Source organism: Podarcis bocagei, assembly GCF_964188305.1.
Source record: "Podarcis bocagei genome assembly, chromosome: 8".
Classification (NCBI taxonomy): Eukaryota; Metazoa; Chordata; class Lepidosauria; order Squamata; family Lacertidae; genus Podarcis; species Podarcis bocagei.
Window position 1 is genome coordinate 54,153,803 of NC_138133.1, and position 23,416 is coordinate 54,177,218.

Genomic DNA, 23,416 nt, shown 5'->3' on the forward strand with positions numbered 1-23,416 from the left:
ACTTTCGTGCGTCCCTCCCGGCGTGACGCTGCGCGCTGACGTCACGGGGCTGTAATGGTGGTGTGCCGCGAGATTTTTTTCATCAAACAAGTGTGCCTTTGCCCAAAAAAGGTTGGGAAACACTGTACTAGAGCATTGTTTTATTTCAGATTTAACACGTGTTTAATGTAAAAATACATAATTTAAATATAAATAAATTACCTGGGATCCCATACAGGGCATGATCAATTACTGAATGGCACAGTCTCCCTGTCTCTGTAAGAACTTTTGCCACAAATAAGGTATAGCCGACAAGAACAATTGAGTGATGAAAAATAACAATTCCTGGTCCTTTAGGGAGATGTTCCATGCCATAAATTTCATAACCTGAAAATAAAATGAAACAAATAATATTACTTTGTTGAAAGGTAAATAAAATATCAAAAAAAATTACTGGAGAAAATCAATGTGGTTCAAAAAACTGAAATTTAGGTAAAAAGCTCTGCTATATCCTTCAGCTTTCTAGATACTAGGCTGTCATCCACACGTAACAGGACTTTCTCTGTGGTCGTCCCAGAATTAATGGCGGGAAGGGGAATTTCTCCTCTCGTGGAATGTTCCTTCCATGCTTTCTTCCAGGCGCAGTCTTTGATTGAGCTATTTTCTGTTTTAATCTACTTTTAGCTTTATGCATTATTATGATAAATGTTTTGGAGATGTTTAAATTTTATTTTAAGGGCAGCATTACCCTTCTGCACAAGATTGCTTTGGGAAAGAGCTATCCAAGGCCTGGAGTACATTTATCCCCTCTCCCTAAGAGCTCCAACTTCAGGCATCTTCAGACCATTTTCTGAATCACGTACCAAGCTGCTTCCATGACAGATGCACCCCTAATCATGTCATAAGTAGTTACAGGGTCTCATGCTTATGGCCCAGACTTGGTTTTAGTAGTGTATTTTGGATTTGTACATCAACTCCTAAAGAAATAAAAGTCCTCTAGGAAGCATTCAGAATATAGGAAGAGTCCTGCTGATCAGGCCAAAGGCCTCTAGAGTCCACCATCCTGTTTCCCGCAGTGTCCCTCTAAAGAGTAGCCATCACCACATCCTGTGCTGGCAAATTCCAGTGTTTATGTTTCAGAGCTACCTTGTGGTTTATCATGCTCAGGGAAATCGCACCTACAAAGTCCCACTATACAATGTTATATTAATCACATTGGCTGTGTACCCACTGCACACTTAAGGCCAATCCCTCTCCCTTTCCACAATCCATGAAACTATTTTCAAAGGGCTTTGCTAATTGTGTCTCTGTGAGGTGTAAACAACATTCTCCAGGTTTCTTTTGGAGAGGAGGCATGCTTTAAATGTGATTAAATGTATGGTGCTTATGCAGCCACCAACTGACCCTTCTGTAATATGTCTTGATTTCATACCTCATAAAAAGTTTTTTTCTTTTATAATTGTTTATTACATATATAAATACCCATGCCTGTGTTTTGATCCTTATGGCAACTATTGTTCCAGTGCTTCAAACCTGAAATTCTGATGCTCAGTCCTATGAAATTATATTGGCTCATAAATTGGAATTATTGGTATGAAAGGAATATGTACTCACCATGCCATATCTTTCCAACTAGCTCTAAAAATCGAGCCAAAGCATGCCTTGGCTTGTCCCAAAATTTGCTATACATATCATTTCCTTGATGGTTATTCATCTTCTTGTAAGCATTGAACAAAAATGAGATAACACAGCCAACAAAATAAAAATATAACCAATATGAATAAATCAAAATCGGAAGCAGGAATAACCACAGAGGGTGAACCACAAAGCTCAGGTATTCTTCCAAATAAGTAAAACTAATCCAGCTCATGGTTTCCTGATCTGAAGCACGAAGCGTATGCCAATGAAACCAATGAATCAAGTGAGTTTTTCCTCAGTTTTGATGCTTTCCCCCCACTGTTTACCTGGAAAACAGAAAATGCAGTACATCAGTTTGAACTGTCACCCCAGAGCATTCATAGTTACATGAAATCACATGCTATTTAATATTTTTTTAGTTTTCCCACAGTAACTAGCCAAGTAGACATATTGTTTTTCCAACATTCATCGTGGGGATGTACAAAATTAGTAATGTATGATCATCATTTATTTGTTTGGAAAGCAGGCTGGTTTCATTTCATAGCTGAAGTGTTAAGGTCTTCTAGATTGAGAGCTCTGGCACTTGCAGGACTTTGTTAGCCACTGGACTTTGCACTTGCTGTGTAGAGTTTGCCTCAGCAAGTACAGTGGTACTTCGGGTTACAGACGCTTCAGGTTACAGACTCCGCTAACCCAGAAATAGTACCTCGGGTTTAGAACTTTAGTTCAGGATGAGAACAGAAATAGCACCACGGCGGCACGGCAACAGCAGGAGGCCCCATTAGCTAATGTTAAGAACAGTTTCAGGTTAAGAACGGACCTCCAGAACAAATTAAGTTCTTAACCTGAGGTACTGTGATGGGATGATGAGCTGCTTGTGCGTAAAATCGTAATCCCTCAGAGTTTGTTCAAGTCCACAAACCTCTGTCTGTGACGGAGCCTCTCAGACATGGCTCCTCTAGTCACTGGCAGATTCCGACAGTGGCTGCTTTCGGAATCGCTTCCAACATAAAAGCTCCTTAACGGAAACACGTCTTCTGGACTCACGGCGTGACAGTTTCCGGCGAGGAGTGGGTCTCCCTATGGGAGGTCCAAAAACCTCCCCACTGTTCTCGCTGGAAGTGTCCCTGTTTCCTCCCTCCCGCTCGCCTTCCCTCAGAGACCCACCTCTCCCCCTGCTGGTTCCTGCTTCAGCTGCTGGGTCTCTCCCAACCTCCGTGAGCCCTTCCACCACCTGTCCCTCCGATGGCAGTTCCCTGACAGGTACCACTGTACTTTATATGCCGAAACACTCTCTTGTCTTCAGAGAGTGAAGACTTCTTGTAACAACTGCAAATAACGTGTGTATATAGTGTGTGTCTTTTTGCCCCTGAAGTAAAAGCTCTCTCTGCTACACAGTTGTTTCCTATACTGAGCCTAACCGCTTGACTGAACGTCTGCAGTGCAAACACAACACCCAACAAGGAGGGTGGAAAGAATGGGGAGCTGAAGTTTGGAAGCATTTTGGGATACACTGCAAAGTGCCTCTTTCTGGGGATGTGATGTGGGATTGCCAGGTGAGAGCCAATGCTGTTGGATTCTACCTCTTGAAACCAAACCCTACTTAATATCACTGCCTTTAGAACTTCTTTCCACATGGGTAATGGGAACCATGCCACAATACTCATTGACCGTGTATTCATCTACAAATTACTAAATCACCTGAAAACCTGTTAGCGTCACATACAGTCATACCTTGGGTTAAAGTAGCTTCAGGTTGAGCGTTTTCAGGTTGTGTTCCACAGTGACCTGGAAGTAACGGAATGGGTTACTTCCGGGTTTCGCCGCTCGCGCATGCGCAGACGCTCAAAATGACGTCACAAGCATGCGCAGAAGCGGTGGATCACAGCCTGAGGAGACGCGGGTTGTGTTCTGCTCAGGATCCAGAACGGATCCCCATTCGCATCCAGAGGTACCACTGTAGCTGAATTGCATATTTCTGATTCTACTCTATTTTCACTACATCTTACAACTAAATAGTATGATAAAATTGGCAAAGGGGGAAGGCTGTGTCGTGTGACAAAGGTATTTGAGAGGAGAAGCCATAAAGGAAGAAGATAAGGAGTCTAGAAATGTTGTGAAATGCTGAAAAGCTGCAAAATCATTTAGCATGCTGAATCACTGTCACTTAGCTTGAGGATGACTCATTCTCTGTATAAATTTCGTATCTGCTTGCAGGCAGACTCAGTGTCTGTGTGTGTGTGTGTGTGTGTGTGTGTGTGTGAGAGAGAGAGAGAGAGAGAGAGAGAGAGAGAGAGAGAGAGAGAGTGTGTCTCAGTGTGTATGGTGGATCCTGTGCTCTGCCAAGCCTGTGCTCAATGGAAACTCTGTGTATGCTCTGAAGCTAGTTTAATCTTCTATTCATTATGCTGTTATTTGCAAATAAGTTTATTTTAACTCAGTAAAGCTTTTATTCTTTTACTGAAGAAGACTCTGCGTTATTATGTAAATTTCTGCTTCTCCGTGTTATAAAATTCAAAAACCATAAGAGCTCAAGCTCCTCTCTTGGCGCAGCTCTGAAAAACCAAATTTAACCTTACTGGAACTGAGAATTAACACAACTAATAGCACATTTGCTAAGGTAAGAAGAGACTGGTTGGTTGAGATTCCTGCATTGCAGGGCATTGACTAGATTATTCTTGGAGCCCCTTCCAACTCTACATTTCTATCAATCTATGAACTTTTTTTTTTTTTTACTTACATTCCTGGTAAGTCTAAATTGCCTTGGCTTCAGTCACCATTCTGTAGAAGCACCAGAAGTCCTGTCAGGTGCACTTTTTCATAAGCTAATTTCCAGGCGTAATGAAGCACGTCCGTTTCTGTAGTGGCTTGAAGAGACTGTGATGGGTGGTGACATTTGTATGAAGAGATGAAGCATTGTGAAAATGAGGGAAGGCTTAGGGAGCTGGCTGCTTGGAGGTTGTGGCCATTTGTAATAAAACATGAAATAGGGAGTCACACCTACAATAGTATTCCTATTGCACAATGACATTTTGGGTCACAGAGTAAAGGAAGGAATTGTGGCAAGTGTGTTCTCTCTCTTTCATGGTAGTCTCTCCCTTCCAGTCAGGTACAACATGTATGTTGTGTAAGACACAACCTTAACAACATGTTCTGTTGCAATATTGAATCCTAGTGCATAAGTAAAAGCTCTTTCATTGGCACTTGACTCTTTAATTCTACAGCAAATGAGGATTTCATTAACACTACTGGGTTTGAATACCAAATCTCAAATAATCATCCTCAGAAATCAAGTCTAATCCAATAAACCTGACCAGTTACTTGTGCTCCTGGCATTTTCTGAGATCTCCAATACCATCTGTTTGATCACTGAAATTAAATCAGGGGAGAAATAATGTGATAGCTTGCCTTGTTTAATTTGTTTGATATGATTAGTTTATTCTAACTTTCTCTTTTGCAATCTTCTAATGATTATTATTATTCATTTCCCCCCTTACAATCCTTTATCACCAGCTTTTCAAGATTTCTGAGCATTAATAAAGCATCTCACCTTCCTTATCCACAAAAATGCTGTGTCATGCAGTACTTTGTCTGCGATTCAGTCACAAACACATTAAAAACAAATATCCATGGGATGTAAAAGGCAAATAGAACTGGAACAATCTTCCCTAGTCACTTCATGAATCACTTGAAGAAGAGTTAAAACCAATTAAAACTCATTAAAATCGCTTAAAACCTACTAAAAGGCAGATAAAAACCACAGGCTTTCCAGAGAGAAATGTTGCCTTGCAAGCTGTTGAGTCCCTTCCAGGCACTGTTCTACTTCATTGCCTGACACTCCTGAGAATATGAGGGAGCCCTGTTTGCTTCAGTGTTGAGGAAGGCACTTGAGAGTGTTGAGGATGACACTTGAGAGCCAACCTGTCAAGTGCCTACCTTATTTCATGATTCTATAGCGAGACTTCGACAGAAGTGGTGAGCATGCCAACTTGAAAATTCCTGTAGTAGATAGGTAGCCGTGTTGGTCTGCCATAGTCAAAATAAAAAAATTCCTTCCAGTAGCACTTTAAAGACCAACTAAGTTAGTTCTTGGTATGAGCTTTCGTGTGCATGCACACTTCTTCAGATACACTGAAACCAGTGTATCTTTTATTTTGAAAATTCCTGAGAGTATTCAGGAATCCACCAGATACCATAAGTCTCTGGGAAAAGACCACCTTAATGGATCCCCCAGCCTTATAGAGGGGCACTGCATCATCACTTCAACTTTCAAATTATCCATCTCAGACAATGGGCTCAGCACAAACCTCCTTACCAATGAATTTCTATCTTCCCACTCCCTTGGAGAGACCTGAACTAGGGTATGTTCTATCTCATATTGGGCCTTTAATTTACTGAGATGGTCTCATGGTTGCCACAGAGGCCATGAAGTCTGAGCTGACGCATGACCTACAGGTTTTATGGTTTCTTCATCTGCATGAAGAAACCAAGCATTGTGAAAAAGACAGAGTGCTTAGTGACATAATGTATGGAGTCACACCTGTATTAGGATTCATATTTCAGAATAACATATTGTGTAACATAACACCAGTTATTGACTAAGGATTAAAGGTAGAAGCAATTACAATTAAAAAGAAAGATAAGGAATTAGAATGGGCCACATATAAAAATCTGATACAGAAAAAGACAATAAATTGGTAATTAAAGATTATGAGGAAATTAAACAATACCTTACGGGTTGGATCCGATACCATCAATTCCATGAAGTGTTCAGGACAGATAAGAAAAATGGTTTCTCAAACGAAGCTTCATTATTAGAAAAAGTGTTATTATAAAAAAAAACCAAGGTAATATCAAAAATGTATGATACATTATTGAAGTTGGAGGTCAAAGACGAACAGGTCAAGGAGGTAATGATCAAGTGCGCTTTAGATATTGGGAAAACCATTAACTTAACAGCATGGGAAGAACTATGGAGAAAGAACTGGAAATTTACAACCTGTGAAGTATTGAGGGGAAACCTAATCAAGATGCTTTATAGATGGTACTTAACACCTACCAAAATAGCTAAAATGTATAAGACAAAAACAAATCTGTGCTGGAGGTGTGGTAAAACAGAGGGGACACATACATGTTTAGTGGACCTGTGAAAAAATCAGAAGTGTTAAGTTGTGGGCGAACATACCAGACGACACAGCAATTCTTCAAACAGCTCTTGTTTATTCAGAGGCCAGAACAGAACTGAACTGAAGAGCTCAGTCAGCCTGCTTATAACAATGTAACTGTAGCAACTTTCTAAAACTATCCAATCACTGAACGTCGCTTTCGATCCTTCATTTGCATACAAACTATCCAGTCACTGAACGTCACTTTCGATCCTTCATTTGCATAACTATCTACAGTATCCCCCTGCTGGCCCAGGGTGAGAACTTCAGTACATAACACCCCTCCCCACTGAGATAAGGCGTTAGTTACAATCGTAATGGTTTCCTTATATACAGCACTACATGTAATGGTTCAATTAGGCACAAAAGCATATCGGTTACATTTCACATACTTAGACAAACAGTGATACATGTCCAACAACATAGTCCTTTAAATAAGTTGGGTGCTTGGAAACTCTGCCAGACCACCGAGGACTGGTAGCCAAGTCCGGGGGGCCACCCAATTCTTGCTGAGGCTGTGGTGCGACCCTAGGTGGCATTGAAACCAAGTCCCCTGGATCCGCTGCTGTGGGTTGAAGCTCCACAAGTGGAGTTGGCGGAATGTCAGGGATGGGCAGTGGTCTGAGTCTGTGGTAAGTCTGGTAGACCCTCTGAAGTGGCTTGGTTCAGCTCCACGCTGGCAATTTGCGAGAGAGGTGTTGTGGAGCCTCACCATCTGTAAGTGTCTGCTCTGGAGCTACGAGCGCAGTTGGGGGCACCACAGTAGTGTCCAAGTCCCCAACTCTGCGCCTAAGCTGGTCTATGTGCCGGCGCCACAAGCGTCCGTCTTTGAGTGCCACCTGGTACGAGTGAGGTCCAGTGACTCCCACTACTGTGGCTGGCACCCAAGGAATGTCCCCCACAAAGTTCCAGGCAAAGACCTGGTTTCCTGGAACAAATGACCGTGGTGCGTTGGCACAGCCTGGGGGTTCGGCCACGGCAAAGTCTCGGTGCAGCCAGTCGAGCGGGGACCTGAGGCAGCGGCCCATAAGCAGTTCGGCAGGACTCTGTCCTGTGGCCGCATGAGGGGTGATGTGTTGTACGAACAAGTATTCAGCAACCCGCTCATGCCAGTCTCTCCTGTCCAGGCATGCCAGTGCCTCTTTTGCCGAGTGCACCATTCTCTCTGCTTGCCCGTTGCTGGATGGGTGAAATGGTGCCATTAGGGCATGGCGGATGCCCAGTCCCAAAAGATACCGCTCAAAAGTGCCTGACGTCAACTGTGGTCCGTTGTTGGAGACAAGGACATCAGGACACCCATGCGTCGCAAAGAGGCCTCGCAGCACCCGGATGACGGCCTCGGTAGTGGTGGAGGGCATCAGGGCCACCTCCAGCCATTTGGAATAGGTGTCCACCACTACCATAAAGGTCCTGGAACCTGGTCAGCACGGCGCGGAGGTGCTCGAACAGCTGCTGGTGTGAGTCTGCGGACACCAAGACGTCATCAAAATATGGTACCACGCCCGGAAGCCCTTGCAGGAGATGCTCAATAAGGCTTTGGAAGATGCCAGGAGCCACACTCACCCCGAACTGCAACCGGTGGCAACGGAATGCCCCTCAGTGGGTGACGATCGTCTGGGCTTCAGCAGTGAGTAGCATCATCGACGGGCAGTTGTTGATAGGCTTGGGCAAGGTCCAGCTTAGTGAAGACCTTACCCTCAGCCAGGGAATGCAGCAGGTGTTGGACAACAGGAACCGGATAAGCGTGCTGCTGAAGTGCCTTGTTGATCATGCACTTGTAGTCAGTGCAGATTCTCACCAACCCTCTGGCTTGACAGGCGTGACGATGGGGGTTTCCCACTTGGCGTGGTCAACTGGCTCCAAAACTCCTTGGGCGATCACCTTGTCCAGTTGTTCGTCCACCTCAGCCTTGAGAGCAAAGGGAACTCAGCGTGGCTTTAGCTTGATGGGGGCGACTTGTGGATCAAGGCTAAAGGAGATGGGCGTACCTGTATATTGTCTCAAAGTGCCATCAAAAACTTCAGCAAAGTCTTTGACCAGACCCTCAGTCTCTGTGTTGGAGATGCAGTTGATGCCGCTGCCGAGGGCATCAAACCAGTCTAGCCCTAGGAGGCTTGGCCGCTGACCTTTGACCACCACCAGTCGGAGCAGGCCCGAAAAATCCTTGAAGGCGATCCAGAACCAGCCAACACCTACCACGGGAATGTCAATTCCCTGGTAGTCTCTCAGGTGTACACGGTGAGAGTCAAGTTGCTTTTTGGACACTCTGGGTACCAGTCTTTTGATGGTGCTCCAAGACACGATGGACAGGGCAGGCCCGGTGTCGATCTCCATGTCACATGGAGCTCCTTCAATGAGCACCATGACATTCAGCTTGCGTCGCGTAGGCGAGTCAGTTTGGCCAATTGTGGTTCCAGACGGGCAGCGGCAGTTGGTGAGAGTGAAACAGCTTTCCTTGGCAGACTGGAGTAAAGACTTGGACTTGCAAGTCGGTGAAGGGGGGTGTCAGACGGAGCCGATCGGCAGACCTTAGCGATGTGGCCCCTTCTGGAACACTTCCGACAGATGGCATCTCTGAATCAACACTTGGCACGGGAATGGTTGCCTCCGCAGCCGGCACATTCCGATTGGCCCTTGGACTTCTGTTGGAACTTTCTGCACTCCCGCTTTGTCTGGTGCACGTCTTCGTCTTCACTGGAGGATGCCTCATCACTGCTGGCCTCTTCATGATGCACTGTAACTAGCTTCCTAGCAAGACGTGGGCTGCTGGCCTTGCGGATCTCCTGGGCGGAGCGTTCGGCAGCTTCCGAGGCCACGGCCTCCTCAATGGCTTTCTGCAGCGTGAGGTCTGGCTTGGCGAGGAGACGCCGTTGCAGACGGATGTCCCGGACCCCACAGACAATTTGATCCATCAGGGCATCGTCTAAGTCTCGGAACTCGCAGTGCATTGCAGCCTGTCGGAGGGCAGCAGTGTAGTTGTTAATTGACTCCCCCTCTGCCTGGTTCTGGTGGTAGAATGCATGGCGGGCAGCAATCTTGGACGGCTTTGGCGCGTAGTGTTTGCAGAGCTTCTCTTGAATCGTGTCCCATGGTGTTGCCTGGACTGCTTCAGGCGCAACCAATGCTCGGGCCGTCTCAAACACTTCAGGCCCACAGAGGCTGAGGAATAGACCCCGCTTCTGTTCCTTTGATACTTCTGCCAGCTCATTGGCTTGGAGGTAGCAGTCAAACCGAGCGAGGTAGGGCAATGGATGGAACACCGTGCTCTAGCCAGAACAGTCAGCTCTGAATTGGTTCTGTTCAGTGATTTCGCTCGGTGATTCAGCTCAGTGATTCAGCTCAGTTCAGAGGGTGGCCGCATCTGGCTGTGCTCTGATGTCCATCGATACCATCCTCATCGCCAGTGTTAAGTTGTGGGCAAACATATCAGACGACACAGTGATTCTTCAAACAGCTCTTGTTTATTCAGAGGCCAGAACAGAACTGAACTGAAGAGCTCAGTCAGCCTGCTTATATAGCGCTCCAGAACAACGTAACTGTAGCAACTTTCTAACACTATCCAATCACTGAACGTCACTTTCGATCCTTCATTTGCATAACTATCTACAGTATCCCCCTGCTGGCCCAGGGTGAGAACTTCAGTACATAACAAAAACTTCTGGAACACAAGATATGACGAGCTTAAAAAAATGTTTAAGTATAACTTTATGAAAAATACAGAAGCTTTTCTATTAGGGATAATGGACATAGGTACAGCAAGAGAAGATCAGAAACTATTCCTCTATGCCACAGGAGCAGCAAGGATCCTAATTGCTAAAAACTGGAAAAAAAGACACAAAAAAGGAATGGCAAGACAAACTGCATACTGAACTGGCTAGATTAACAGAGGAAATTAAAGATCACACGAGAAAAGAGTTTCAAAAAGCATGGGGAAAATGCAGAGAATACTTCACAAACAGTGCCCTAAAATACATACCTGGACTTGTTTCGATTAATGTCTGCAGGAGACTTTGTGGATATTTAAGTTATAATTAGAAAAATCTTAATAATTATTCATAAAGGAAACAGTTTATAAGAAGTACCGTAAATAAGGTGGCCAGATACAGGATAAAGGAAGTCTTTTATTTCGTTGTTTATATTGTTGTATGTTATGCTTACTGTATGTTATGTTCACATTTAGTGAGGGTGGATTGTGTATTGGGGGGTGGGGGGGTTATGTTATGTTGTAAATAAAATTCCAATATTATTATTTTTTTAAGGTAGGATTTGTGACAAGTCTGTCACCTCCCTTTCCTGGTAGCTTCCCCCCCTTCAAGCAAGCTACAAGCAGTGCCGGATTTACAATATTGAATCCTAGTTCCTAAGTAAAAGTTCTTCCATTGGCACTTGTCTCTTTAATTCTACAGCAGCCTGCATATGAGGATTTCATTAACACATTCTGTGTTTGAATACTGAATCTCAAGTAATCATCCTCAGTAATCTATCCTACTCCAATAAACTGGAAGCTTAGAACTATAAAACATTCTTTTGAAGAGCAGGTTTCTCCTTTTCCTACTTATCCTGCTCCAATAAACTTGACCAACCACTTGCTGGCCCAGGGGTTGTGCTCCCCAGTCCCCAACTCAGATAAATAAGAGACCAGTAAAACTGGTTTGGATCAAAACAGCTCACAACTTTATTGAATACAGTGGTACGTCAGGTTACATATGCTTCAGGTTACATACGCTTCAGGTTACAGACTCCGCTAACCCAGAAATAGTACCTCGGGTTAAGAACTTTGCTTCAGGATGAGAACAGAAATTGTGCGGCGGCGGCACAGCAGCAGCAGGAGGCCCCATTAGCTAAAGTGCTGCTTCAGGTTAAGAACAGTTTCAGGTTAAGAACGGACCTCCGGAACGAATTAAGTACTTAACCCGAGGTACCACTGTACAGATGAAAGAGGTTTGGCTTGGGCATGGGGCAATCAAAATATTTCCAGCCCACCCGCCAGAAGTGACGCATAGGTCAATCCAGATGGGGGTTCCTAAGAGTTACATCAAATAGGGTGACCCCCACAGGGGGAGTGGCTTCAGTCCTGGCCCCGCCTGGGCACACAGATATAACCACTCCCCCCATATCCCATTAATGGGATACACCAGTCTTTGGAGGGGCAGGCGAAGACCCAATGCCCAACCGAGCAGAAACCTTGCCAAAAAACACTTACATCTACATCCACGCCCTAAAACGTTCAATCATATCTGGCAACCAAATGTTGTTTCCTGATAAGGAAAGATGCGCGCCATCTGGCCTGAACAGGGTCTCATCCGAGAAAGTGATCTTGGGGTGGGAAATCTCTCAACGACCCCACTGTAGTATGCAGCGCCTCACTGCGCGATTAACCTTTTGCCAAGCCCGGTTGATCCCCACTGAGTCTGGATTCTGCTATTGTCTCTCCAGCATCTCGGACCAGCCTAGGCTTATGGAGGGTACAAGTTGTGCAATGTCTGCAAGTCCTCGATTATAACCCATGTTAGATCAATACCCTTGTGTTGGCCCACATCGTTTCCCCCCAAATGAATGAGCAAAGCATCCAGGGGCCCCTAGGACTCAATTCTTGCCAAGACTAAGAGCATAAATTCTGGCAGGTGTGGGCTGCTTAAATGGCCAGGGAGTGGACCTGAAGGAAGCCTTCCTGCTCCATTGGCACTGCCCCCAGGCACAGCCCAAGTCCCAGCCTGCATCCACATTCACCAAAACAGGGTGCATGCCAGGATCTGGCTCCTGATAAGTCCCCACCACCTATCAGGAAGGGCACTGAATGCATGGTTCCCTCGTTGGGGCCCCAGTGGATCCTCTACCGTCCTGCAATGCCGCCACACCAAAAGGGGTGAATGGACTTGTGCTCCAGGCATTATCTGAGATCTCCAATACCATCCGTTTGATAGTTGGAATTAAATTATTCTTTGCTGATTTTACTACAGACAGCTCGTCAAGAAATTTGAAGCATTGCCCCTATTAAATCTGCAGCAGCTAGATGTCATAGACAGCCCTTTCCTAAACAAACGTAGTTGAGTACAGTAAATTCTAAATAATATTTTTTGTTGTATGAGTCTTAGTCTAAGGTCCCAAGACACCCATGCTGTAGAATTTAGCACAGGTTCTCATTGCTTGGCCAAGATTGACATCCCTAATTCATTATTCCGCTCCTCTCTTAATATTTGCCTATCAAACTGGTATGCTTATAATAAACATTTGTATAAGGTTGTTATAGTGGTTTGTTTGTTTTTTGTTACATGTGAGTTGATCAGCTGTTTTAATAATTCTGGAACCTCTGAGGCTGTAAAAGCAGCTGGTCCATAGATGGTAGCTATGGAGTTTTATGCCAGTGTCAATTGAGCAGGTTCTCTTTCTGTATATTTATTGGTTTACAATGACGATGAGAGAAGATTGGGGGCAGGCCGTGTTTATTTGCATTTTATTGCCACTGATGAACTACAGTGAGATTTGTTTGAAGTTGCAGAAGGGTGTGTGTGAAATATTACATCAAGTTAGCCATATTGATCTGAATGCTGTTGGTATATCCCTGCTATCACTGTAGCCAGTTTGAGCTGTGTGTGTAACAAAAGGGAGTCATACCAGAGTGAAGGTGTCCTCTTTTTTTATCTTCATGTCAGTTTTAGTTTGTCGGTTAATTTTTCTAATAAGGTTGTTTCAATTTGGTACCAGTGGTCCATGCTTACTCCAGACAAGTCTCTCCAGTGTCTAACTATGACGTTTCTGGCTGCTGAGAGTAGGTGGGTTATAAGCTCTTTGTGGTGTAAGTGAACATTATTGTTTTGGAAAACAATTTTTTGTAGGACTGCTGTCCAAAAGGGTTGGATTCGGGAACATTCCCACCACATGTGAAGGTATGTGTCTGTAGTGGTACAGCCTCTTCAGCATTTTGATAAGGTTCCTGTATGTATTAACACCAATTTCCTCAGGGTCAGATGCCATCTATAGATAAGTTTCAAAGTGAGTTCTCTTCTTTTGGCTGAGATGGATTTAAAGGGAGGTTTGGACCAAATTGTAGTCCATTGGGTAGAGTTTATTTCTTAACCTATGTCATGTTCCCATTGTTTTTTAATTGTATCAAGTGAAATTGCGGGGTTGTGAAGTAGTATTTTGTATATTGCAGATACCACCCACCTACCATGTCCCTCTGCTGACAAGAGAAGGCTTTGTTGTTGTTTAGGGATGTGTGCAGTTGATGGTGCGTTAGCCAGGATACTTGAATGCCTCCTAATTTATCCTGTAATTCCTGTGTTGATATGGGTTTATTGTTTTTGTAGAAGTCTGCAAGACAGTATAGGCCTTTGGTTTGCCATGTTTCTATGTGAAAGGTTTGGGCTGCGTGACTGATAATGGATAATGAGACAAGGGGATTAGTGGGGATGGGGTTGGTGGCAATGTGCCTACTTTTTGTTTCCAGGCCTTAAGCATGGATAGTGTGAATCCCCCTTCAACTCAAGCAGCTGTGATAGGTGGCCATCCAACCTCTCCCATAAGGCAGCCAGTTTGAATCTTCCCCCTCAGTTTATCCCATTTCTACCTTTTGTGGCACAAAAGAAAAAACTCATGTCTGGGAGAGGGAAGGCAATCCTGCTTTCTGCCTGCCATAGCGCTCTCTCTCTCTCTCTCACTCAGTCTCTCTCTCACACACACAAAAGTGGAGACGGAGCAGGACAATATTTTATTTCTTACTTTTAAGTAAATAACTGTTGATTTTTTTTATAGCTGTGGCTGCAGGAGGCAGAGTGGACTTAAGAAGGGCTGTGTAGAGGAGCGAGCACATGTGCTTTAAAATCACAGGCAGCAGGTCCTTCCCAGTAATTGCCTCTAGCCCCTTGCATTGGCTGGACTGTGGAGGGGAGGGTGGGGCAGGAGGAGTGATCAGGAGGAAGGGAGGAGGCAGCCCAGTTGTGAAGGATGGAAGCTGCAGGCAGGCAAGCAAGCAGGCGAGCACCTTCTCAGGCTCCTTCTGGTGATGTGTCACAATCTCAGAATGGTCGTCGGGATATGCTCTTCAAACTGGTTTCTAAAGATTTATTGATATATTGCGCAACCCTACCTACCCCACATACAAACTGTTCAGCCATGTCTGCCCCCTGCTCTTTCTCTAGCACCTCACTCCATCTCAGATTCTGATCCCAATTTCAGTAATCCTCAGGTTTAAGATGTAAATCTGGGACAGTTTTCTTTAGCTGTTTAACTGCACGTGGATTGCTGAGACTCAGATTCAAAGCTGAGTTGGCTGTTTTTGTTAGATCAGTCACTTTTTTCACCAAGCCTGGCTATATTTTTATGTTCTCTACTTTTCTTGCTATTTGTTTATGAAGACTTGCTTTATAGGGCTCAAATCTTGGAGCACCCTTTTATAAACACGAAAGAAGTGCCACTGTTTTAATACAGGTGATTTATAGACATTACTCCTTCACATGTAATATTATTTCATGTTTCAGTTAAACACTCGCCTTCCCGCTTTACTCTTTGATTCTGCCTCTACTAATGCAAGTTCCCCCAAAAAGGGGATTCTGGGAGTATTGCAGGATAGGGCAGGAAAGCACTTGTACCTCTTCCAAACCTAGCACCTTCTGCACACACAGCAGCTGCTGAGCTACTGAGCTGGGGACCCTTCCAAAGAATTCATATACAATCCAGCACAATTCTATGCATGTTAACTTAGCTTTAATTACATAATTATTAATTTTTCCTATTACAAACATATGGTTTGTTTTATATGGACTAGTTGGCTTTGTCATGCTTATCAAATCGTTCTAAAAGCGCTCTTAATATATTTCCTGGCCTTTTTTGGTGTCTGTCCCGAAGATTTTCAAGTGCAGTCTTTGCCTGTTGAAAGAAAAACAAAGGACTACATTAAGTTGTTGCAAAATAGATATTCACAGTTATTCATATCAGTGGGGGAAATGCTAAAGGCATCAGAATCTGTGGCATCCAGAATCTCCTTCTTTCCAGCAAAAATGTAAATGTAAGCAACTGAATTTATTTTGAGGGACGATGCTGCAAATGTAAATCCAGTCATTTGTATTCAGAGATGTGTTGCGTGAGAGGCCTTGTGTATCAACACTCAAGAGCAGCTTTTTAGGCATGGAGGGTTGGGCAAGAGGAGCCAGGGCCAGCAAACTCTACAGTACAACCGCTCATCTCTCTGGGAATCCAGCCCATTGTATCCATGTTTACCCTGGTTTTCTCATTTAGGAAGGACCCAAAATTGTTGAGCTTCTTTTAGACAGTCCTAACCAACAGCACTCTTTAAGAATGAGTTATTGTCACATTATAATGTAATACCAGAGTTTACCATAAAGATGGCACCTGTGTTTAAAATTGTCTTCTGTGAAACAGCATCCCATTTAGGAGATTGATGATGCACAAGCAATAGCTAACGAAAAATGTGTTGGAGATTCAGGGTTGGTAGCTCATTGGATTGGAATCATGGCTGTTAAAGAGAGCGGTATCCAACAGTGCAGTTCGGCTCATGCAACACACATCCACGTGTACAATGAATTGTCTTCCTCTTCAGCCCTCTCACCACCCTCAAAAATTGGCACTGGGGTGACTTAGAGGGACCTTCTATAGTGGGGGAGAAAAAGTTCCATTGTGTGAGCAGATCTCTCTTTGTGCTGCACTAGATAAAATGCATAGTTTCTCCCATTTAATTAGTCTGAACAAGTTAAGAAGAGGGGAACTGAGCGAGGAAAATGATGCACAAAAGTGTATATAATGAACCCTATCTCTGGTCATATAGAATGAGGAAGTGAGTACAGTGGAACCTCAGGTTGCGAACATGATCTGTGGGGGAGGCACATTCGCAACCCGCAACATTTGCAACCTGCAGCGCCGCATCTGTGCACGCACAGGTCGCGATTCGGCATTTCTGCGCATGTGCAAAGCGCGAACTTCCAGGTTCGGCGTGGTACACAACCCGAAAACGCGTAACCTGAAGCGTCTGTAACCCGAGGTACCACTGTACGCAGAATACAATTTAGAACTGAAAGAGAGAGAAACCAACAGGGAAAAAATATTCTGCTTCTTTACTTCCAAGTGTAGGGTTCACTTACTTTTTCAGCCAGCTCTGTGGCAGTTATATTTGGATCATATGGGATGGGTTCTCCAACATATGTCCTCAATTTCACTGGGAACCCTCCATAAGTGGGAAGGAATATACATCGAGTTTTCTCATACAGCCATTTTGTCAGACCTGTGTATGAAATTGAAGAAGATTAGGAAAGAATTTCAAATTAGTTGGCATTCTGAGTTACAATCCATACATCACAGCGTGGAAGAGTTAAATAATATAAGTGCTTGGGGAAAGAGATGCAAGATATTCAGTCAGCTCTTCTCATACTTTGCAATCAGGGTCATAGGTTGTGCAATAGACTGCAGAATATGGTTTGTTTCCTGCTCAGTTCCCCTCCATGTTAGGGTTGCTACCACATTTATCTATTGTAGCTTTGTTTTAAATTTAATGGGAAACTAAGCAAGGGCATGTTCACTCAGTTCTGAGGCAGGCAGCACAGCTTTTTGCAGATAAGTGTACATGGAATAAACTCTACTAGAAGGTAATAAATAGATATTCTTTTTTAAAAAATACTAAAATGTTTATTCCCTGATATCAGAGCTCTTGGTCAACCAAGGAACATGATATTTAGCTCACTTGTCTTTCCAATGGTCCTGTATGCTTCACACATGTTTTGGGTAAATATAGGGATGATGGGCTAAAAGATAAAAGATGGAATAACAATGAAAAGAAAGGCGAGAACTGGAAAACTACTTCCCCCCAACCGTCCTGCCTTTATTTTTCTTAAAGACTAGGAAGAATGCTTCACATTTGGTATTATAATAACAAGCAACTCATAAATTATTTAATTGGCTTCAATTCAAATATCTCAGATGAAGAAACTCCACAAGCTGTCCCCCAGATTTTCAGAAATTGAAGAGAAAAAAGAAAGAAAAGCTGTTTTTCTTTCTAAATGCCATTGATTTGTGGCTCTCCAGATAATCATTTGACACCAAAACAGGATGTCTGCCATTCTTGGCTATTTAGGATGCTAGATCAAGGATTTTAACACATTACGTCATACGTCATTTCCAGGATAATCTTGAGGTCAATGCAAATTGCCCAAAGGTCACTCACCACTTTCGCCTCCAAAGCTATCCGAGCGAAACCTCTGCGGTTACCCCACATTAAGCTGTAATCATTACTAAAGTTTCCTTCTCTAGCTCCACCAGGTATAATGCCCAATAAATAGCCTTTCTTCAGAATTTCCACACATTCAGCATTCGTGAAATCTCTCGAGAAGACAACATCACATATCATCTTCATCCCTAAAAAAATAAACCCCAAACAGAAAAATGCACTTTATATAACTCTTATTTAGGAAATAGTGTGAATACTATACAAGTGTCATTATTCAAATGATATTGCACTATTATGGATCACAAGTACAGCTCTCTGCAAATCTTCTTCAACCATGATTTCATGAAAGGTGACCTTTATGCTAGTTCCTCTTTTGCTCACATGTTCTTGGAGTAATCTTTTTCTGGTAAGCAATAGAGTGAGACTGAGTGCAATTTCACCTATTGGTGGTATTTTATTTTCTGTTGCTTTTTACCTGCTTGCCTGATGCACTGTTTTATATTTAATCACTTTGTTTTATGTTATATTTTATACATTTTTATCTAAAAGGGCATGATTTGAATTTAAATCATTTACCTGGCGTCCAATACAACATGTGATCAATTACTGAATGGCAGTGTAACCCTGTCTTTTTATAAAGTTTAGTCAGAAATAATAGATAGTTGATAGGAAAAGGTGGATGGTACAGAATAATAATCCCTGGACCTTTAGGGAGACGTTCCATGTCCATAACTTCATAACCTGAAAATAATACAAAGTTTAACAAATAAATATTGCTTTAATGAAACTAAATACGATACCACCAACTTTTAGTGGAGGAAAACAATGTGGTTCAGAAAAACTAAAGGTCAGGTAAAAAGCTCTGCTATATGCTCAAACATTGTGGGTGCTAGGTTGTCATCCACAGGAAACAGAGCTTACTCTGGTGGTCGCAGAATTAAAGAAGGGGGACACCTACTCTCCTGAAATGTTCTTTCCTTGCTTACGTTTGGGCATAGGTGGAATCATTTTTTGCCCAGCCTTTGAGACAGCTACAGTGGTACCTCAGGTTAAGAACTTAATTCGTTCCAGAGGTCTGTTCTTAACCTGAAACCGTTCTTAACCTGAGGTACCACTTTAGCTAATGGGGCCTCCCACTGCTGCTGCCGCCGCCGCGCAATTTCTGTTCTCATCCTGAAGCAAAGATCTTAACCCGAGGTACTATTTTGCTGCTTCTTCCTCCTCCTCCATCACTGCTGCTCCCCGTGGTTGCAGGGGAATCCTCCTGGAGGTGCTTTGGCATGGCTCTTACAATGGCCAGAGTGCCTTGGCTCTGGCATGACTGCAGCTGAGGGAAGCAGCAGAGATTTTGGAGGAGAAAGCGTCAAAGGTGCAGGGGGAGTGAGTGGGGGATGGGCAAGTGGCAGCAAGATGGTGGCAGGGGAAAAAGAGGTGGCAGTACAATGTACTGATGATGCGTACCGACAGGAAAAAAGCACTGGGTGTAAGCAACATTCTCCCAAGTTTCTTTTGGAGACGAGACATGCTTTAAATGTGATTAAATGTATGGTGTTTATGCAGTCACCAATTGACGCTTTCTTCTGTGATAGTCTTAATTTCATACCTCATAAAGTTTTGTATTTCTTTATGATTGCTTATTACATAAATAAATATTGATGGCTTTGTTTTGAGCCTTATGAAGCCAAACCAAACTTGTAGCTATTGTGACCCCAAGGTGGGTTCAGAGCTACGCTCCTGATGCACTGTGGCAACTATTGTTCCAGTGCTTGAAGCCTGAAATTCTGATGTTCAGTACTATGAAAGTATAGTGGCTCATAAGATGGAATAATTGGTATGAAAGAAACCTTTACTCACCATGCCATATCTTTCCATATGTATCTACAACTTTAGCCATAACTTGCTTTGGCTTGTCCCAAAATTTGCTATGAAAATCATTTTCTTGGTGGTTATTCATCTTCTTGTAAATATATAACAATAGTGAGGCACAAGAGGAAAAAAACCAGAAAACCAATATTTCTGAATAAAACAACATCGGAAGCACAAAAAACCACAGAGGGTGAACCACCGAGGTCAGGTAGTCTTCTAAATAAGGAAAACTAATCCAGTTTTCCAGCATTTGAGTAAAGCAGCTCATTGTTTCCTGATCTGAAGCATCAAGTGTATGCCAATGAAAGAAAGAAATCAAGTGGAATTTTCCACAGTCGTAATGGTTTCCCCCACCACCACCATTTACCTGGAAAACAGAAAATGCAGTACATTAGTTTGAATTGCCACCCCAGAGACATTCATGAAATCTAATGCTATTTACTATTTTTCTAGTTTTCCTATTATAACTTGCCAAGTAGACATATTGTTTTTTCAACATTCATTGCTGGGATGTACAATACAGTGGTACCTCTACTTACGTGCCCCTCTTGTTACGTATCCTTTGGGATATGCACCCAGCAAACCCAGAAGTATATTTCCGGGTCTCGCCACACACACATGCGCAGAAGTGCTCTGTCGCACCGCACGCATGCATAGTGCACGCATCTCCGGTTGCAGAAACCTTGGGATCTAACTGGAGCTCCGGAACGGATCCCATCCGCAACTGGAGGTACCACTGTATTAGTAATGTATGATTCATCACATTTCAGTCAGAATGTAGTTCTGGCACCTCTCAGATGGGCGCCATTGTGAGCTGATGCTCCTTCCACCTGCTTCTTGTCTTTATGTACTTCTGAGAAGCCCCAAACGAACAATTCGAGTCAAAACAGAAGCTGACCAGCGTTTGCAAGTCTACCCCTTTTTTAGATCTATGACTCCACTCCTAGCCGTTCCTAGGCACAATTTGTCAAGCTACATGGAGGGGCCAATTCGTATATCCTTTTCACGTGTACTGGTGGTGGGCTTTAAGCATTCCAGTGAAGCCTCTACCATTGCACTCATGTGCGTTTATGCAAGGCCCTTCTGAGCTGCTCTCGTCATCCGCCTGAATCTAAGAAAACGAGGGGAGGTGGGGGCGCACCAGAACTGTTATGTACTGAAGTTCTCACCCTGGGCCAGCAGTGGGATACTGTAGATAGTTATGCAAATGACTGAGCTCCTCAGTTCAGTTCAGTTCTGGTCTTTGAATAAACAAGAGCTGTTTGAAGAATCGCTGTGTCGTCTGATATGTTCGCCCACAACTTAACAAGAACCATGGAGAACTGGCATCTGTTCAGGGTTGCCCTGAGTCGCCCAGTGACTTACTGTAACAACTTCATGGTTGGGTTCTTTTTTGGGAAAGAGCACTAGTCACAAAGCAAGCTGGTTTCATTCAACTGCTGTTCCATTTTCCCCCAGTACATTGCTCTCTGTCCTGCTATTTTCTATGGAGGCTTTATACATATGTATTGTCCTCTTTTTGTCATCATTATAAGATTTAAAACCAATTGCCTTCTATGTGTGATCACAGATGTCTGGAGGTAGCCCTGTTAGATTTTGGCAGCAAAAATAAAAAAATGAGTGTTGTGACACCTTAGAGATAAAGTTAATGGCTGCAAAACAAACCCCGTCTACTCAGAAGTGAGCACCACTGAATTTATGAGGATTCCCATCTCTGTGTTGGAAACCCTGCACATTAGTAAAGCAGCTCCCTTCACACTAGAGTCTTGCTGTTCAAATGGAATGCCCAATTAAGGTTCAAATATATTGATGACCAGATTACCCTATGTTTAAATAGCTAGTTGAGTAAAAATATGTGGCATTATATTACTGCAGAGTTGTATATTTCTTCTGCAGATCTGTGTACAAACAGCTTCCCCTATGTAGTGCCCCCCCCCCCATTTGTGGACCTTAAGGAAAGAAGCTTGCAGGGGGTTATACCAGATGATCCTCGGGGTCCCTTCCAACTCTGATTCTAAGAGACATGGGTGGTGCTGTGGTCTAAACCACTGAGCCTCTTTGGTTTGCTGATCAGAAGGTCAGCAGTTTGAATCCGCGCAACGGGGTGAGCTCCTGTTGCTCCGTCCCAGCTTCTGCCAACCTACAGTAGCAGTTAAAAAGCATACCAGTGCAAATAGATAAATAGTTACCAGTGTGGCAGGAAGGTAAACAGCGTTTCCATGTTCTCTGACTTCCTTCACGGTATTCCATAGCACCAGAAACAGTTTAGTCATGCTTGGCCATATGATCCAGAAAGCTGTCTATGAACAAACCACCGGCTCCCTCGGCCTGAAGCAAGATGAGTGCCGCACCCCATAGCCACATTTGACTGGACTTAACCATCCAGGGGCCATTTACCTTCTATGATTCTACTGGTATTAGAAGAATGATAAATTCCAGTTGTGACTAAAACAAAGTGTTTTATATTGCATATATTTAAGTCTGGGTTTGCTCTGCATCCAGTGCTCTCCTATTGCTGGTTTGGAGATCTGTTTACTCATGACATTAGCCACCATCTATATGTGGCTAATGTCATGTTATTTCTTATGAAATACTGTATATTGGTTAGTTTTCCCCTAAACCAATTTCAGATAAACCCTGATTAAAAAAAGAACACCCTAGCTGTGTTTTAAGTTGACAGTTTGTAAACAGGCTATAGTTTTCATACAACTGGTTTTTACACACACACACACACACACACACACACACACACACACACACACACATTCTGCTGACCCCTGTTCACGAACAAATAACACAACTGCTAGCACATTTGCAATGCTTAGCAGGGTCTGGTATTGTTTCCAGTTTGATGGGGGTCCGTGTACTGAGATTCCTTGGGGTTCCTTCCAACGCTACAAGTCTATGAAACACAAACTTTTTACTTACATTCCTGATAAGCCTAAATTCCCTTTACATCAGTTACCTCTCCATGGGACCAGCAGCAGTTCTCTTGTGGGTTTTTTCATAGGCTGTTTCACTCCTAATGTGATGCATCCCTTTGTGATGTTTAAAGAGACTCTGATGGGTGTGACACCCTATGATGAAAACAAGCTTTTTGGAAACGATCCAACTAGGTTTTATTCCCATATGCAGTTAAACATGCTGTGCGAGGTAATAGCAAGCATTGCATAGTAGCATGGTGAATCACATAAAGCCTGTTCTTGGCAAAGGATAAAAGGTACGAATTCTGACAACTATGTTGTCTCCCTTTGCTTATAGCTCCTTTCTACCTTGAACAGAATGAACAAGTCAAGGAACAAGCTACTTACACCATCCACTGTCAAGAAAAATACAACATTGATACAAAAGTCGGGTGTCTGCCCCTCTCTCTGCTGAGGACTGGCAAGAGCCCATGGATTCCCAGGCACGCACACAGGGTCTGTGTCCCTTTGGAGAATAGACAGTGGAGATTGTCATACTTTAATAAATTTGGTTTATTCACCTATTTACAAATTCATACTGCATGGAGGAAGTCTAGATCTTACAGCATGGCTCACAGCAGTCCAGGGATGTGGGGTCAGAAACTGAGAGAAACCAAAAATTGACAGAT

The 23,416-nt window shown here is 43.5% G+C and overlaps 2 protein-coding genes across 6 annotated transcripts in view; both read right to left on the bottom strand.

The window, feature by feature from the left end:
• The window catches only part of LOC308593590 (uncharacterized protein), a 44,749-nt gene extending 39,942 nt beyond the window's left edge, over positions 1-4,807 (bottom strand). The window contains exons 1-3 of the mRNA XM_081206049.1: positions 4,358-4,807; positions 1,594-1,943; positions 202-366 (exon numbers count right to left, since the gene is read on the bottom strand). Coding sequence (XP_081062175.1) covers positions 202-366; positions 1,594-1,849 — 421 coding nt within the window. The 5' untranslated portion in view covers positions 1,850-1,943; positions 4,358-4,807. The remainder of the gene's footprint in view (positions 1-201; positions 367-1,593; positions 1,944-4,357) is intronic.
• Positions 4,808-15,466: 10,659 nt separating this feature from the next.
• LOC308592962 (DGAT1/2-independent enzyme synthesizing storage lipids-like) lies at positions 15,467-23,416 on the bottom strand. 5 transcript variants are annotated; one of them, XM_081205069.1, is made up of 9 exons: positions 23,309-23,416; positions 22,790-22,901; positions 21,190-21,410; positions 19,813-20,191; positions 18,535-18,699; positions 17,956-18,146; positions 17,476-17,536; positions 16,880-17,019; positions 15,467-15,650 (listed from the first exon to the last, which is right to left on the bottom strand). In XM_081205069.1, the coding sequence occupies exons 4-9, from the start codon at positions 20,090-20,092 to the stop codon at positions 15,546-15,548; spliced, it is 942 nt and encodes a 313-aa protein (XP_081061195.1). In that variant the 5' UTR covers positions 20,093-20,191; positions 21,190-21,410; positions 22,790-22,901; positions 23,309-23,416; the 3' UTR covers positions 15,467-15,545. The 5 variants fall into 5 exon arrangements, with proteins under 5 accessions (XP_081061195.1, XP_081061193.1, XP_081061194.1 ...); XM_081205067.1 differs by having other exon boundaries at positions 22,753-22,901; XM_081205068.1 differs by lacking the exon at positions 21,190-21,410.